The 16,794-nt window shown below is 43.1% G+C and overlaps 1 protein-coding gene across 1 annotated transcript in view; it reads left to right on the top strand.

Moving 5' to 3' along the window:
- The window catches only part of LOC115191784 (mucin-5AC), a 33,010-nt gene that overhangs the window by 10,568 nt on the left and 5,648 nt on the right, over positions 1–16,794 (top strand). Inside the window, exons 8-9 of the mRNA XM_029749709.1 lie at positions 1,388–1,591; positions 3,756–3,847. Coding sequence (XP_029605569.1) covers positions 1,388–1,591; positions 3,756–3,808 — 257 coding nt within the window. The 3' untranslated portion in view covers positions 3,809–3,847. The remainder of the gene's footprint in view (positions 1–1,387; positions 1,592–3,755; positions 3,848–16,794) is intronic.

Genomic DNA, 16,794 nt, shown 5'->3' with positions numbered 1-16,794 from the left:
CACACACACACACACACACACACAGTAGCCAGAGGTGTCACGCCTGCTCCCGCTCCCCCTTTCTGGCGCTCGAGGGCGCCAAGCTGCCCATCATTACGCACACCTGTCACCATCGTTACGGGCATCAGCGCTTCATTGGACTCACCTGGACTCCATCACTTTATTGATTGACTCCTCTATATCTGTCTATTCAATCAAATTTCAATGAAATGTATTTATAAAGCCCTTATTACATCTGCTGATGTCACAAAGTGCTATACAGAAACCCAGCCTAAAACCCCAAACAGCAAGCAATGCAGATGTAGAAGCACTGTGGTTAGGAAAAACTCCCTAGAAAGGCCAAAACCTAGGAAGAAACCTAGAGAGGAACCAGGCCATGAGGGGTGGCCAGTCCTCTTCTGGCTGTGCCGGATGGAGATTATAACAGAACATGGCCAAGATGTTCAAATGTTCATCGATGACCAGCAGGGTCAAATAACAATAATCACAGTGGTTGTCGAGGGTGCAACAGGTCAGCACCTCAGGAGGAAATGTCAGTTGGCTTTTCATAGCCGATCATTCAGACTATCTCTATCGCTCCTGCTGTCTCTAGAGAGTTGAAAACAACAGGTCTGGGACAGGTAGCATGTCCGGTGAACAGGTCAGGGTTCCATAGCCGCAGTTTGATCCCTGTGTCAGCATTAATGTTATGTTTCCCATGTCCAGACGCTGTCTGTGTTTTGTTTCATGTCTGTTATTTATTAAATATTCACTCCCTGTACTTGCTTCTTGTCTCCCAGTGTCTGTCCTCACAAGAGGTAGCAATGGTGGTTAACAGATGCTACAGATATGTCCAGAACAGCAGTGGGGTTACCCCCCCCCCCCAGCCCCCTAGCACCCTTGTCCCCACCAGACCCCTCAGTCCCCCCCATCACCTTGGGTAAGATAATAACGAGGCGGCCATACTTTCCCACGGCTCTTAACCAGCTGTGTGGTGCTGCTCTCCCAGCAAGGCCTGGTCAGTAATCAGGACCTCATTAGGCGACCAACCGGAGGCCTGAGCCTGGCCTGGATCAGCTCGTTCAGTAGAGGAGAAGTCCCCCAACAGTCAAAGTGGGCAGAAACATTCTTGTAGGAACAGAAAGAGAAACACTGCCGGCCAGGAGATAGATAGGAAATGCTATCATTATAGTAATGCTTAGGGGTAATGACAAAGCACAGTCTTGCAGAGCAAGGTAAATATGCCTTTCTTAGCCGGAAATTGGGTGAACATGTGTTAACTACAGGTATATGCATCAATGGGTGTGTTGAAATGTGCTGTGGCAAGCTCTTCAGAGATATTGTGTGTATAATTCGACTTTAATATGTTAAGACACTGACATGATTAAACTCTGTACTCCCTCTGCAGCAGATAGTGAGAAAATCTCTGACGACGCTCCGCCTGCCAGCCCTGTGGACAAACCTGATGATGGGGCCCCTGGAGACGTGGCCCCTGAGGCCCCAGCAGGGGAGACTGATGACGAGAACACTGTCTCCAATAAGACCTCAGTGGAGGCTAACGAGAACAACAACAACACCAACACCACCGCCAGGATCGCTTCAACTCCAAGAGGTTGGTATAGTTCAATATCTGCTACAACCTCTTCTGGCGTGTTGGGGTAAAGAAGAAGACACATTTCCGTTGAACATTGGTATACATCTTCTAACGTCATGGTATCTATGGCTATGGTTAGTTGAATATTGTTCCTCGCCGTTTAAAAAAAAAGGGGCTAAACAAATCACACCTCTCGTTTCGCTTCTTTGCGTCGTTTGAAAGTACAACGAGACAGATTGGTTTATCCACTTCCTCTTTCTCTGTAATTGACTCAGGGATACAATGTTGAACAGAAGTGTTCTACTACGCCTTGAACATTCCTCTCCTGGGGAGAATGTCATTAACACAGCATGGTGATAACACTACAACTCCCAGACTATGTCCATATCTCAGCGTAAAGGATTCTTCTATAATTGGGTGGTGAAGACTGAACCAACAACTCATCAAGACAGTTAGTTCAAGCTGTCGTTTTCTAAAGCAACTTTCAGTTAGGCTCTAATAGCAGTGGCGTTCCTCCCAGCAGTGGAACATAGATGAACGCACACTGGGGACACTTGAGTCAGTTTTAAATATCTGGTCAAAACCGATGGAAAGCATCAATATATGGTCAAGCCATGGCAAGTGAAAGGCAGTTGTTAGCAGCAGATGTGTGTGTCTGACCCTTCCCCTTTACTAAGACATGTCGCAGAGCTCAAACCAAGAGAGAACGCCAGTTGTCCTTTGTCTTTCAGCGGTCCAAAAATGCATGGGATATTTGTAAACTGTGGCTATAGGGTCACTCGTAAGGATGACTGTAGGATTCCATTGTTTAGTCCCACTACTATCAGATGGTTCTACAGTATATGATTCAGAACACATGTTCTACCATCTCATCATTATTGAACGTTCTACTTTGGCAGGGATCCTGACTTTAGGTCTGCTGCAATTACTCAAATATTTTCTGGAATGTATGAGTGCAGGGATACAAGCATCCTTTAGTAACCATTAGCAGGTGAAATGTAGCCATAGATCTACAAGCATCCTTTAGTAACCATTAGCAGGTGAAATGTAGCCATAGATCTACAAGCATCCTTTAGTAACCATTAGCAGGAGAAATGTAGCCATAGATCTACAAGCATCCTTTAGTAACCATTAGCAGGAGAAATGTAGCCATAGATCTACAAGCATCCTTTAGTAACCATTAGCAGGAGAAATGTAGCCATAGATCTACAAGCATCCTTTAGTAACCATTAGCAGGTGAAATGTAGCCATAGATCTACAAGCATCCTTTAGTAACCATTAGCGGTGAAATGTAGCCATAGATCTACAAGCATCCTTTAGTAACCATTAGCGGTGAAATGTAGCCATAGATCTACAAGCATCCTTTAGTAACCATTAGCGGTGAAATGTAGCCATAGATCTACAAGCATCCTTTAGTAACCATTAGCGGTGAAATGTAGCCATAGATCTACAAGCATCCTTTAGTAACCATTAGCGGTGAAATGTAGCCATAGATCTACAAGCATCCTTTAGTAACCATTAGCGGTGAAATGTAGCCATAGATCTACAAGCATCCTTTAGTAACCATTAGCAGGTGAAATGTAGCCATAGATCTACAAGCATCCTTTAGTAACCATTAGCAGGAGAAATGTAGCCATAGATCTACAAGCATCCTTTAGTAACCATTAGCAGGAGAAATGTAGCCATAGATCTACAAGCATCCTTTAGTAACCATTAGCGGTGAAATGTAGCCATAGATCTACAAGCATCCTTTAGTAACCATTAGCGGTGAAATGTAGCCATAGATCTACAAGCATCCTTTAGTAACCATTAGCAGGTGAAATGTAGCCATAGATCTACAAGCATCCTTTAGTAACCATTAGCGGTGAAATGTAGCCATAGATCTACAAGCATCCTTTAGTAACCATTAGCGGTGAAATGTAGCCATAGATCTACAAGCATCCTTTAGTAACCATTAGCGGTGAAATGTAGCCATAGATCTACAAGCATCCTTTAGTAACCATTAGCGGTGAAATGTAGCCATAGATCTACAAGCATCCTTTAGTAACCATTAGCAGGTGAAATGTAGCCATAGATCTAGGGTTAAAACTCCCCATGGTCACCACTTCATCTATGCCCTGTCTCCTCATTATTTTGTTTGTCTCACACACACTTTTTCTCTCGCTCTCACACACTTTCTCAGGACGGGCCATGACCAGCAGCTTCTCTGAGGTTCCTCTGGACAACCCGGCCTAAAAGAGATCCTCCTTTATCTGCAGCCCCTTCACAACCACGGTAAGCCCCCATCGGACCCCCAACCTCCCCCCTGCAGCTGCTGAACTACTTCCCCAGCTCAGGTGTTAGTAAACGGATCAGCCCCCCCCTACCAGCCAGGTCAGCAGGCCGCAAACGACTTCTGCTGGAAGTGCCAGATATGTTACTGAACCGGTCTCCCTGAATTAACATTGCAGTATAAATAGGACGTCATAACCACCAATCTACCGGTACTGCTGGTCATTATCTATCAGTCTGCATTAGATTATGGGTTCCCATCTTCGTAAATCTTCTTGACGAGGCTAATCCACATTGATATATATTATATATTCCTTGAAGGGATGTTTGTGGTTGTTGATGCATCTGGACTCAATTCTCCATTGACTGTCATAAGATATTGCAGCATATATCACAGTTGAATTTCTTGTGTAGGGAGGATTTATATAGGCTCCAGGTTGAGTGAGAGGGACACATGTAGGTGTATTTGTTATACCTCTGCAATTTTATAACTTATTTATTGGACAGACGTCGTTTAGCCTCTACAAGAACAAGTCGTACAGTTAGAAGGAAACGACCACAACTTGCACATCAAATATCTTTCACAATCTACCAAACAGCTCCCAACCCTCTTCAAGATCTCCTTGCCCACTTGCCGCTAAACAATGCATTTCCGATTTCCACTCATACGCTCTCATACAATTGTTCTGCTCATAACTCTGCCTCTTATCTCATTTCGATCAGGCACTCCAGCTAGATTCCTCACAGACCCCAGCAGCTTGGGTCAGCTAGCCAGTCAGTCAGTCAGACACGAAGTTATAACTATTGCCCCCTGCACCTGTGTCTCTCTTCTCTCTGAAGCCTGCCGCCACTATAATGCTGCTGCCCAGGGCCTGGACCCTGAAGACCTGAGGAATCCACCCCGCTCTTAACAGCTGATGATAGGCCCAGATCTTAGGCCCGCCGCCGAGACGCAATGTGTTAACAGTCACAGGTCGCATCCCATTTCACAAAAAAGCAGACCCCCAGAAATCCCTGTTATCTCACATCCATCAGGGGTTTTCCCACCCCTCTCTTCCTCCCCCCTTTCTCTATCGTTCAGTCAGTAGTTTTGCTTGGCCTGCTTTTTTGTGTGACCCTTAAGATGACATGTAGTGTTGACATTTCCTCATAGAGTATAGTAGAATCACATAATGTAGAAAGATGTCTAGTGACCATCCCTCGTAAAACTACATTTACAGCAGAATGAATCAGGTCTCGTAAAACTACATTTACAGCAGAATGAATTAGGTCTCATAAAACTACATTTACAGCAGAATGAATCAGGTCTCGTAAAACTACATTTACAGCAGAATGAATCAGGTCTCGTAAAACTACATTTACAGCAGAATGAATTAGGTCTCGTAAAACTACATTTACAGCAGAATGAATCAGGTCTCATAAAACTACATTTACAGCAGAATGAATTAGGTCTCGTAAAACTACATTTACAGCAGAATGAATTAGGTCTCGTAAAACTACATTTACAGCAGAATGAATCAGGTCTCATAAAACTACATTTACAGCAGAATGAATTAGGTCTCATAAAGCTACATTTACAGCAGAATGAATCAGGTCTCATAAAACTACATTTACAGCAGAATGAATTAGGTCTCATAAAGCTACATTTACAGCAGAATGAATCAGGTCTCATAAAACTACATTTACAGCAGAATGAATTAGGTCTCATAAAACTACATTTACAGCAGAATGAATTAGGTCTCATAAAACTACATTTACAGCAGAATGAATCAGGTCTCATAAAGCTACATTTACAGCAGAATGAATCAGGTCTCATAAAACTACATTTACAGCAGAATGAATCAGGTAATGTAGGAGAGTGCAATTAGAAGAGAAGGCTACTGCGTAGCACCACTGACAAACCTGTCCTTTATGGGTATTTATGAAAAGGCTAGATAAGAAGGGTGGGGATTTGTAAGGCAGCCCGTTGCTCTATCCCGGTGGGAAGAATAGTCAGGTTTCCCCTTTTTCTCCCTCTCTCTTCCTTTATCTTTTCTTTCTCTCGCTCTCCCCCCTCCAGGATGGTTTGAGCAGGAGATTCAGAATGAGGGTCAGTAGGCGGAGAGGCAGTGGACTAATGGATAAATGTTTATGTTTTTATAATGCAGGTATGCATGTGTACACTGCATGCACACAAATATGCACAGTGTAACCATAGTCATTCTTAAAGATGACTGACGTGTCTCCAATCTCCGTCTTTAAGGTAGGGGAAAACGTGAGAGAAAGTCTTGGTGGCTATGCTGTGGCTGTGTATGTAATAACAATTATTGCCTTCAGACCACCATAATTAGTTCATTAGAGGATTGGATAATTGGTCCCGACAGAGCCACTCTCTGAAGAAATGACTACCTTGGTCCAGAGTATTTTACACTACACAAGGCCCCATGCACCTCATTGTCCCAGGATCCATTTCATGTGATTTATTTACAGATGTATTTAACAGAATTGTTAGAGACAGAGTTGACCATGTAGATGGAGAATAACTAACCGTAGATAATATAGGACGACATTAATAATCCTACATGTGTAATGTAGCAAAATACAACTGTTAAAATGACATGTTTTATGCTAGTTTCTATTTACCTATGTCAGTCATATATAATCACATATACACACCGTTTAACATTTTAGTTCCTGGGGATTCTGGTGCGTAATTGCTCCTATACCATTGCCTTCCAGAACTTTCGTATGACTTACACAAACAGTGAGAGCTAAGGCTACCAGGGCTACCTTCTAGCAGCACGTTATTGATATGGTTTAGAGTTTCACACTGGGGGAGTGATATTGGATCACGGCAACTACAGCGACATTATTTTTTATTTCGGCAATGGAAAGCAAGTATGCCCACTGATAGGCTTGGTAGTTACACTCATAGAAAAAAGGGTTCCAAATGGGTTATTTGGCTGTCCCCATAGGAGAACCCTTTTTTGTTCCAGGGAGAACACTTTTTGGTTTCAGGTAGAATCCTTTTGAGTTTCATGTAAAACCCTTTGTGAAACATTCTACATGGAACACAAAAGGGTTCTTCAAAGGGTTCTCCTATGGCACGTGTCAAACTCATTCCACGGAGGGCCGAGGATTTTTGCTCCTCCTTTGTACTTAATTGATGAATTAAGGTCAACCTGGTTGTCTAGGTCTTCGCTGAAAGGAAAAGCCAAAAACCAGCAGACACTAGGCCCTCCATGGAATGAGTTTGACACCCCTGTCCTATGGAGACAGCCGAAGAACACTTTTAGGTTCGAGATGGCACCTTTTTGTCTAAGAGTGTAGCCTATTATTCTCACTGTTGAATTGTAGTTATTAACTCTATATTCTAAATACAGTGGAAAAGACGATGGATGATACAGCAGCTTCAGTTGTGGATTTCACGTTTAGCATGAGGAGAAAATGCCCTTCTTGGAAGGCAAGCTGGGCCTTGCTCATAAACTATAAGAAAAGCTGTCTATTTTGTGCTTTACATACATAGAAAACAGACTGAATCGACCTTGAAGGATACATAAAAAGGAAAGAAAGAGAAAAGCAAGAAACAACCAGTCCTTTCTTCCTTCCACCTGGTTTAGGTAGTGATGAGCAAGCTGGAAAGCCTGAACTTGAAAGGCCTCTTGTCTCCCCCATCCAGGGGAGATAATGGACATGACCTGACAGCTCATGAAACAGCATAATTAGCTGGTTAGGCCGGCTGTGTTATTTTCCAATCGGGTTTGCTTTCATGCCGTCAGCTCACGGGGGTTATCATAAATTTGACTGGAATAGACTGTCGATCCAGAGAGAGAGGGGAGAAAATGTGGACAAGCCTAGCTAGTAATTAGTGTGGGATATTTTATTGTTCGAGAGGGGCTTTCGTTCGATGTGATTGGACACAGGTTCAAAGACGGGGCAAGGCTGTGTAGAGACTCAGAGGTCAAGGGTCAGATTATATCTCATGTGTTTATGAACAGATCTACTAACTTTGTGCTTAGATATATTTGTCATTCATCGGCTCCAAAATAAAAATAATTATTGTTTATGTAGTGGCAATCCTGTCCCCAGTAATAAAAATTAAACCAGACCTCCATTTTGGGGTTTGAGACCACCATTTTGGACATCCCAATGGCTCTATGGCAGTGCGAGAGGGGGCCTGGGTTCAGTAATAACAGTGGCTGGATGCTGCTGGGTGGTGTTTCCTGCATGTGTGGGTTTTGATGTGGGGATGGAGATGACAGGGCTCTGTCATGTCACCTGACTGGCTTGATGTTTTATCACAGGGAGGGACTAGTGGAAAGGCCCCTTTAAACACACACACACACACACACACACACACACACACACACACACACACACACACACACACACACACACACACACACACACACACACACACAGGACAGAAACAGCTGGTGTCAGCTGATCCCAAATCTGCCTCTTGTGTCCTGCGCAACACAACAATGTTAGCCCACTAAGCTAAAAGCCTAAGCATTCGCTTGGGGAGCTAACACAAGTCTTCAGGCCTCAGGCAGTTACTCATCAGACAAGCTTGATTCCCCAAACCATTACATTAGCAGTGTACTCTCTGCCCTGGCTCACCAACTGAGTTAGACATTGTGCAGGGCTCCACACTGAGAATCATTCAACAATAGACCAGCTCAAGTTGTGTAATATGACAACAGCTGCATGTATCTACAGACGGATATTTATAATGTTATATTAGATTAGTATTAGCTCGTATTATGTGGCTCACATAGCATGAGTAGTCCTCTACCCTGACAATTACCCTGTGGCTCAGTTGGTAGAGCATGGTGTTTGCAACGCCAGCATGGTGTGTGCAACGCCAGGGTTGTGGGTTCGATTCCCATGGGGGGCCAGTACAAAAAAATTATAATAATTTAAAAAATGCATGATAAGAGCGTCTGCTAAATGACTAAAATGTAAATGTAAAGAAATTATCTAGTTATTACTGTATATAGCCATGAGATTAAACACATATTGTGTTTGAATGAGATTAAAACACACATGTTTGTGTTGGTGGCTGACTGCTGCCTGTGACCAAAGTTTGAAGGTGGAGAGCGTGGAGTCAGGCTTCAGTGTTGATGGTACTTAACTGTCTGAGGGTCCCAAATGGCGTCTCTGGCGTCTAGCTCTTTAATGTGATACTGTTATATACAGGCTCTGGATGTTACTGTTAGCCACTGTTGTTCTGTCAAAATACATTTATTTGATCATGAAATGTATGCATCTTGTTTGACATGAATTCCTAACCTGATGTCAACTTGTAATCCCTAAATTCCATTACTGACTGAAAGACTACATAATGAGCATCTTCATAGTCATTGTTTATCACACAACACTGTCAAACGACACCCCACATCTCATTTTGTAAAGCCATTACCCTCAACATTTCATACACCCCTTCTTTAATCCCTTGTGCCCTACTTATTTAAACCAGCGCTACACAGGTCTTGAAATGCCTCCCTGTCTCCCTGTTTCTACTCAGCCAGTGTGTTGAGAGATGCAGCGTAAAGGTTCCCTTTGATGCTCAGATAAAGAGTTAAAGGCCTTCAGACACGCCCTATGCTGGCTGGGCTCCGCACACTCTCTCTCTCTCTCGCTCTCTCGCTCTCTCTCTCACACACACACACTGGCCTGGGTCCCCTCCTATGTTGAAGTCACTGGAGGCTGCTGAGGGGAGGACGGCTCATAGTAATGGCTGGAATGGAGTCATTGGAATGGTGGAGACCAGGTGTTCGATACCATTCCATTGACTCCATTCCAGCCATTTATTTTGAGCCGTCCTCCCCTCAGCAGCCTCCATTGTTTGACGTTGCTGTGCTACATCCATCACAGATGGTTGATTTCTCTGGAAATCCTCACACCTTGTTTGCTTGCCTCTATTTGTAGTGCTGATCCAGGCCGCATTGTAACGGGATAGGTCTAGCAGTGGATCTATTGACATATACACCAGACACACCTACTCATTCAAGGGTTTTTCTTTATTTTGACTATTTTCTACATTGTAGAATAATAGTGAAGACATCAAAACTATGAAATAACACATTTTGAATCATGTAGTAACCAAAAAAGTGTTAAACAAATCAAAAATGTATTTTATATTTGAGATTCTCCAAAGCAGCCACCCTTTGCATTGATGACAGCTTTGCACACTCTTGGCATTCTTTCAACCAGCTTCATGAGGTAGTCACCTGGAATGCATTTCAATTAACAGGTGTGCCTTGTTCATTTGTGGAATTTCTTCTTAATGCGTTTGAGCCAATCAGTTGTGTTGTGACAAGGTAGCGGTGGTATACAGATATAGCCCTATTTGGTAAAAGACCAAATCCATATTATGGCAAGAACCGCTCAAATAAGCAAAGAGAAACGACAGTCTATTACTTTAAGACATGAAGGTCAGTCAATTCGGAACATTTCAAGAACTTTGAAAGTTTCTTCAAGTGCAGTCACTAAAACCATCAAGCGCTATGATTAAACTGGCTCTCATGAGGACCGTCACAGGAAAGGAAGACCCAGAGTTACCTCTGCTCCAGAGGATAAGTTCATTAGAGCCTCAGAAATTAGAGCCTCAGAAATTGCAGCCCAAATAAGTGCTTCACAGAGTTCAAGTAACAGACACATTTAAAAATCAACTGTTCAGAGGAGACTGTGTGAATCAGACCTTCATGGTCAAATTTCTGCAAATAAACCACTTCTAAAGGACACCAATAAGAAGATTTGCTTGGGCCAAGAAACACGAGCAATGGACATTAGACCAGTGGAAATCTGTCAATGTGAGATTTTTGGTTCCAACTGCTGTGTCTTTGTGAGACGCGGAGTAGGTGAACGGATGACCTCCGAATGTGTGGTTCCCACCGTGAAGCATGGAGGAGGAGGTGTGATGGTGTGGGGGTGCTTTGCTGGTGACCCTGTCTCTGATTTATTTAGAATTAACCAGCAAGGCTACCACAGCATTCTGCAGCGATACGCCAATCCCATCTGGTTTGCGCTTAGTGGGACTATCATTTGTTTTTCAACAGGACAATGACCCAACACACCTCCAGGCCGTGTAAGGGATATTTGACTAAGAAGGAGAGTGATGGAGTGCTGCAGCAGATGACTTGGCCTCCACAATCACCCGACCTCACCCCAATTGAGATGGTTTGGGATGAGTAGGACTGCAGAGTGAAGAAAAAGCAGCCAACAACTAGGCAAGCATATGTGGGAACTCCTTCAAAACTGTTGGAAAAGCATTCCAGGTGAAGCTGGTTAAGAGAATACCAATTAGATGTTTTTTTAACACTTTTCTGGTTACTACATAATTCCATACGTGTTATTTCATAGTTTTGATGTCTTCACTATTATTCTACAATGTAGAAAATAGTAAAAAAAAAAAAATATGGTGTTGGTGTGTCAACTTTTGACTAGTACTGTACATCTACATGTACAGTGCATTCGGAAAGTATTCAGACTCCTTGACTTTTTCCACATTTTGTTACGTTACAGCCTTATTCTAAAATGGATGACATCGTTTTTTGTCCTCATCAATCTACACACAATACAATAGAATACAACACAATACTAGGGTAGCCTAGTGGTTAGAGCGTTGGGCTAGTAACCGAAAGGTTGCAAGTTCAAATTCCCGAGCTGACAAGGTGCAAATCTGTCGTTCTGCCCCTGAATAAGGCAGTTAACCCACTGTTCCTAGGCCGTCATTGAAAATAAGAATTTATTCTTAACTGACTTGCCTAGTTAAATAAAGGTCATTTTATTTATTTTACAAAGCAAAAACAGATTTAGACATTTTTGCAAAAAATTCAAATCACTGAAATATCCCATTTATATAAGTATGCAGACCCTTTACTCAGTACTTTGTTGAAGCACCTTTGGCAGCGATTACAGCCTCATGTCTTCTTGGGTATGACGCTACAAGCTTCACACATCTGTATTTGGGGAGTTTCTTCCATTCTTCTGTGCAGATCCTCTCAAGCTCTGTCAGGTTGGGTGAGGAGCGTCGCTGCACAGCTATTTTCAGGTCTCTCCAGAGATGTTTGAAGTTTTGGCTTTGGCTGGGCCACTCAACGACATTCAGAGATATGTCCTGAAGCCATTCCTGCGTTGTCTTGGCTGTGTGCCAAGGGTCGTTGTCTTGTTGGACGATGAACCTTCGCCCCAGTCTGAGGTCCAGAGCGCTCTGGTGCAGGTTTTCATCAAGGATCTCTCCTGTTATTTCCTTCGTTCATCTTTCCCTCGATCCTGACTAGTCTCCCAGTCATGCCGCTGATAAACATCCCTACAGTATGATGCTGCCGCCACCATGCTTCACCGTAGGGATGGTGCCAGGTTTCCTCCAGACGTGACACTTGGCTTTCAGGCCAAAGAGTTCAATCTTGGTTTCATCAGACCAGAGAATCTTGTTTCTCATGGTTTGAGAGTCCTTTAGGTGCCTTTTGGTAAACTCCAAACAGGCTGACATGTGCCTTTTTTACTGGGGAGTGGCTTCTTTCTGGACACTTTACCATAAAGGCCTGATTGGTGGAGTGCTGCAGAGATAGTTGCCCTTTTGGAAGTTTCTCCCATCTCCATAGAGGAACTCTGGAGTTCAGAGTTACCATCGGGTTCTTGGTCACCTCCCTAACCAAGGCCCTTCTCCCCCGTTTGCTTAGTTTGGCCAGCTCTAGGAAGAGTCTTGGTGGTACCCTTCCCCAGATTTCTGCCTCGACACAATCCTGTCTCAGAGCTCTACGGACAATTCCTTCTACCTTATGGCTTGGTTTTTGCTCTGACGTGCACTGTCAACTGTGGGACCTTTATATAGACAGGTGTGTGCCTTTCAACTGTCCAATCAGTTGAGTTTACTATAGGTAGACTCAAATGAAGTTGTAGAAACATCTCAAGGATGATCAATGGAAACAGGATGCACCTGAGCAAAATTTTGAGTCTCATAGAAAGGGTCTGAATACTTATGTAAATAAATTATTTTCTAATACATTTCTAAAACCTGTTTTTGCTTTGTCATTATGGGATATTGTGTGTAGATTGATGAGGGAAAAAATGTAATCCGTTTTAGAATAAGGCTGTAAAGTAACAAATGTGGAACAAGTTAAGAGTTCTGAATGCTTTCCGAATGCACTGTTTTCATTCAATCATGGACACTTACTGACAGTTGTGGCTGCTTTGTGTGATGTATTGTTGTCTCTACCTTCTTAGCCTTTGTGCTGTTGTCTGTGCCAATAATGTTTGTACCATGTTTTGTGCTGCTTCTATGTTGTGTTGCTACCATGTTGTTGTGTTGTCATGTGTTGCTGCCTTGCTGTGTTGTTGTCTTAGGTCTCTTTATGTAGTGTTGTGTTTTGTCCTTTATTTATTTATTTAAAAAAGTCCCGCCGGAGGACTTTTTGCCTTTTGGTAGGCCATCATTGTAAATAAGAATTTGTTCTTAACTGACTTGCCTAGTTTAATAAAGGGTAAATAAATAAATATTCCACATGGGAGTATATTCACTTTTGATTGGTAGACAGAAACACTTCCTACAACTGTAACCCAGCTGTCTTTTCCTTTGGGTTTAGAGGTCAGACGTGTTTCGGACGATCTAAATGCGTTTAGAATGCAAGAGGGTAAATTTACAAGAGGGTCACTTGCAGGTGCTAGTTAATCTATTATAAACATACACCCAAGGCTTCCTGTTAGCTTTGCATCTGTCATGACCTGGTCGTAGCCATTTGCCCTTTTCCTGTTTCTTTTTTTTACTTGAATTTTTTTACCAACACCCAGCGAAACCATTAGAATATTTAACCATTACTATATTTAAACGTTAGGATGCAGCCCTGCCTCATAGTACAGTACACAGCTGTTGGTGTGGGTGGAATGTAGCTAATGTAGCTAGCTAGCTGCTCGCTATTGAAACACTATCACTTTCTGTGGCAGAGATCAGAGCAACCCGGGTGTCAAATTCATCTTGTGAAAAATCCAATAACTGAGTGAAAGACATTTGCTAGTTCAGCCAGTTGATTTAGTGGCAGTTGTTTGCTATAACAACCCTAAGTATACAAGTTAATCAAAGACAAAATTCAGATAACCCCTTAGCTAGTTTAGATACCGTTTGGCTCATTGACTATTTTGGATCTCCACCAATGTTAACACCATGACAACCTTCATTTGGAGCCTGTGCTGGAGGACAAGGCTAGTTGACGCCTAGATGGCTTTCCAAACAATTTAGAGGCAGGTTGTTTTGAAGCAAGCCCCGTTATGGGGTCATGGCTTGCCTTTGTAGAAGAAGTCGAAACCTTGACAAATGGGGTCAAGTCAAACAGATGCTTGAGAGCTATCTATAACCAATAAGGAACTCCAACCACCACCTCCAACAACTGTCTCTTTCTCGCTCTCTCGCTCTCTCTGTCTCTGTCTCTCTCTCTCTCTCTCTGTCTCTCTCTCTATCACGCTCTCTGTGTTTTGAATTATAGTTTATAGCTGTTTTATTATCATCTTATACTTACACCATACTCATATAGTCGCCTAAAATATAGCCTTGTGTTGCTATCAAACTCTTGTTGCGTAGTAAGCTGATTAGCCTTGTAATCTACAGAAAGCTAATGAACAAGGGAGTATAATTGAGATACTGATTTTGAGTATCTATTGCTAGCCCTGGTCCGTGATAGGCATGATCACTGACAACGACGAGACAGCCTATAGGGAGGAGGTCAGAGACCTGGCCGGGTGGTGCCAGAATAACAGCCTATCCCTCATCGTAACCAAGACAAAGGAGATGATTGTGGACTACAGGAAATGGAGGACCGAGTACGCCCCCATTCTCATCGACGGGGCTGTAGTGGAGCAGGTTGAGAGCTTCAAGTACCTTGGTGTCCACAACAACAAACTAAAATGGTCCAAACACACCAAGACAGTCGTGAAGAGGGCACGACAAAGCCTATTCCCCCTCAGGAAACTAAAAAGATTTGGCATGGGTCCTGAGATCCTCAAAAGGTTCTACAGCTGCACCATCGAGAGCATCCTGACTGGTTGCGTCACTGCCTGGTACAGCAATTGCTCGGCCTCTGACCGCAAGGCACTACAGAGGGTAGTGCGTACGGCCCAGCACATCACTGGGGATAAGCTGCCTGCCATCCAGGACCTCTACACCAGGCGGTGTCAGAGGAAGGCCCTAAAAATTGTCAAAGACCCCAGCCACCCCAGTCATAGACTGTTCTCTCTACTACCGCATGGCAAGCGGTACCGGAGTGCCAAGTCAAGGACAAAAAGGCTTCTCAACAGTTTTTACCCCCAAGCCATAAGACTCCTGAACAAGTAATCAAATGGCTACCCGGACTATTTGCATTGTGTGCCACCCCGTCCCCAACCCCTCTTTTACATTGCTGCTACTCTCTGTTTATCATATATGCGTAGTCACTTTAACCATACATTCATATACATGCTACCTCAATTGGGCCGACCAACCAGTGCTCCCGCACATTGGCTAACCGGGCTATCTACATTGTGTCCCGCCACCCACCACCCGCCAACCCCTATTTTATGCTACTGCTACTCTCTGTTCATCATATATGCATATATATGCTTTAACCATATCTACATGTACATACTACCTCAATCAGTCTGACTAACCGGTGTCCGTATATAGCCTCGCTACTTTTATAGCCTCACTACTGTATATAGCCTGTCTTTTTACTGTTGTTTTATTTCTTTACTTACCTATTGTTCACCTAATACCTTTTTTGCACTATTGGTTAGAGCCTGTAAGTAAGCATTTCACTGTAAGGTCTACACCTGTTGTATTCAGCGCACGTGACAAATAAACTTTGATTTGATATTTTTACACACTATACTGTGCCTCTCTTTATGAAAGGAAGTATCTCTCCTTTATGTGACCTGAAACCATGCCCCAATCCATTAGTCATATCGGCAGTGCGTTTACCACTGCTATCTGGTCCAGAGATCAGTCAGATCGCGTTTGTATAATACCACACACATCTCACGTGTTCACTTCCTGAACTTGTCTCCACATCACAAAACCGCTAGGTGGGGTCGGTCCAACTTCCTGCTTGGGTTCCTTGACATTCAGTGACCCTTTGCGGTGGGAGCTAAGTGAAAAGGTCAGAGGTCAGCGCAACCTAATTAAAGGGTATACACTGACCACAAGAAGGAGAGTGATGTACTCCCTGTGTCCTAGGAGACACACCCACATTCTTTAGTGGTCACTGAGACATGTCCATGCAGAGGTTGAGCTAGAGGGAATTGTCCTCAAGGAACCTCTAGACCTGCACACACTTAAAGCTGCAATATGTAACTTTTTGGGGGACCCGACCAAATTCACATAGAAATGTGACATTCTCAACTCTAAGAAGTGGCAGATATGTTCTAGGTGCGTTATTTCTATGCTTCCCGTTCTTATGTTACGTTGTTGCGAATTGTTACTTTCTGTTTCATACATCAGCTTCAAACAGCAACATATTTTTATAAGATATTTCACAGCGGTTTAGATGGTACAATGATTCTCTACACTCTACATGGCTTGTTTGGTCACATAAACTAAAATTAGGCAAACTATTAGAATTTTAGCAACCAGGAAATAGCAGAGCGATTTCTGCATATTGCACTTATAAACATACAGATGCCACACACACAAGCCAGGTAAAGGAAGAGAATTCTTAAGAGCTCATTTTTACAATTTCACTGTTTACCATACCCTCTACCTAACCCATCTTTGATGGATGTCAGAGGACGGTGACCTCTGACCTTTTTTGAGTGTTTATATTTTAGGCTCTTCCCAAGAGTTCCACCGTAGCTGTCACATTTTCCCTTCTCTCTCTTGTATTCCCGCCATGCTAGCAGACAGCTGGTTGCCAAGTGCTGTAAGACACACACACCATTATTGACTTCACTTTAGAAGCTAAATAATAATAATAATAATATATAATAATACCAGTCTGTCA

Source organism: Salmo trutta, chromosome 4 (genome assembly GCF_901001165.1).
Source record: "Salmo trutta chromosome 4, fSalTru1.1, whole genome shotgun sequence".
NCBI classification, from domain to species: Eukaryota; Metazoa; Chordata; class Actinopteri; order Salmoniformes; family Salmonidae; genus Salmo; species Salmo trutta.
This window is presented reverse-complemented; position numbering and strand designations above follow the sequence as displayed.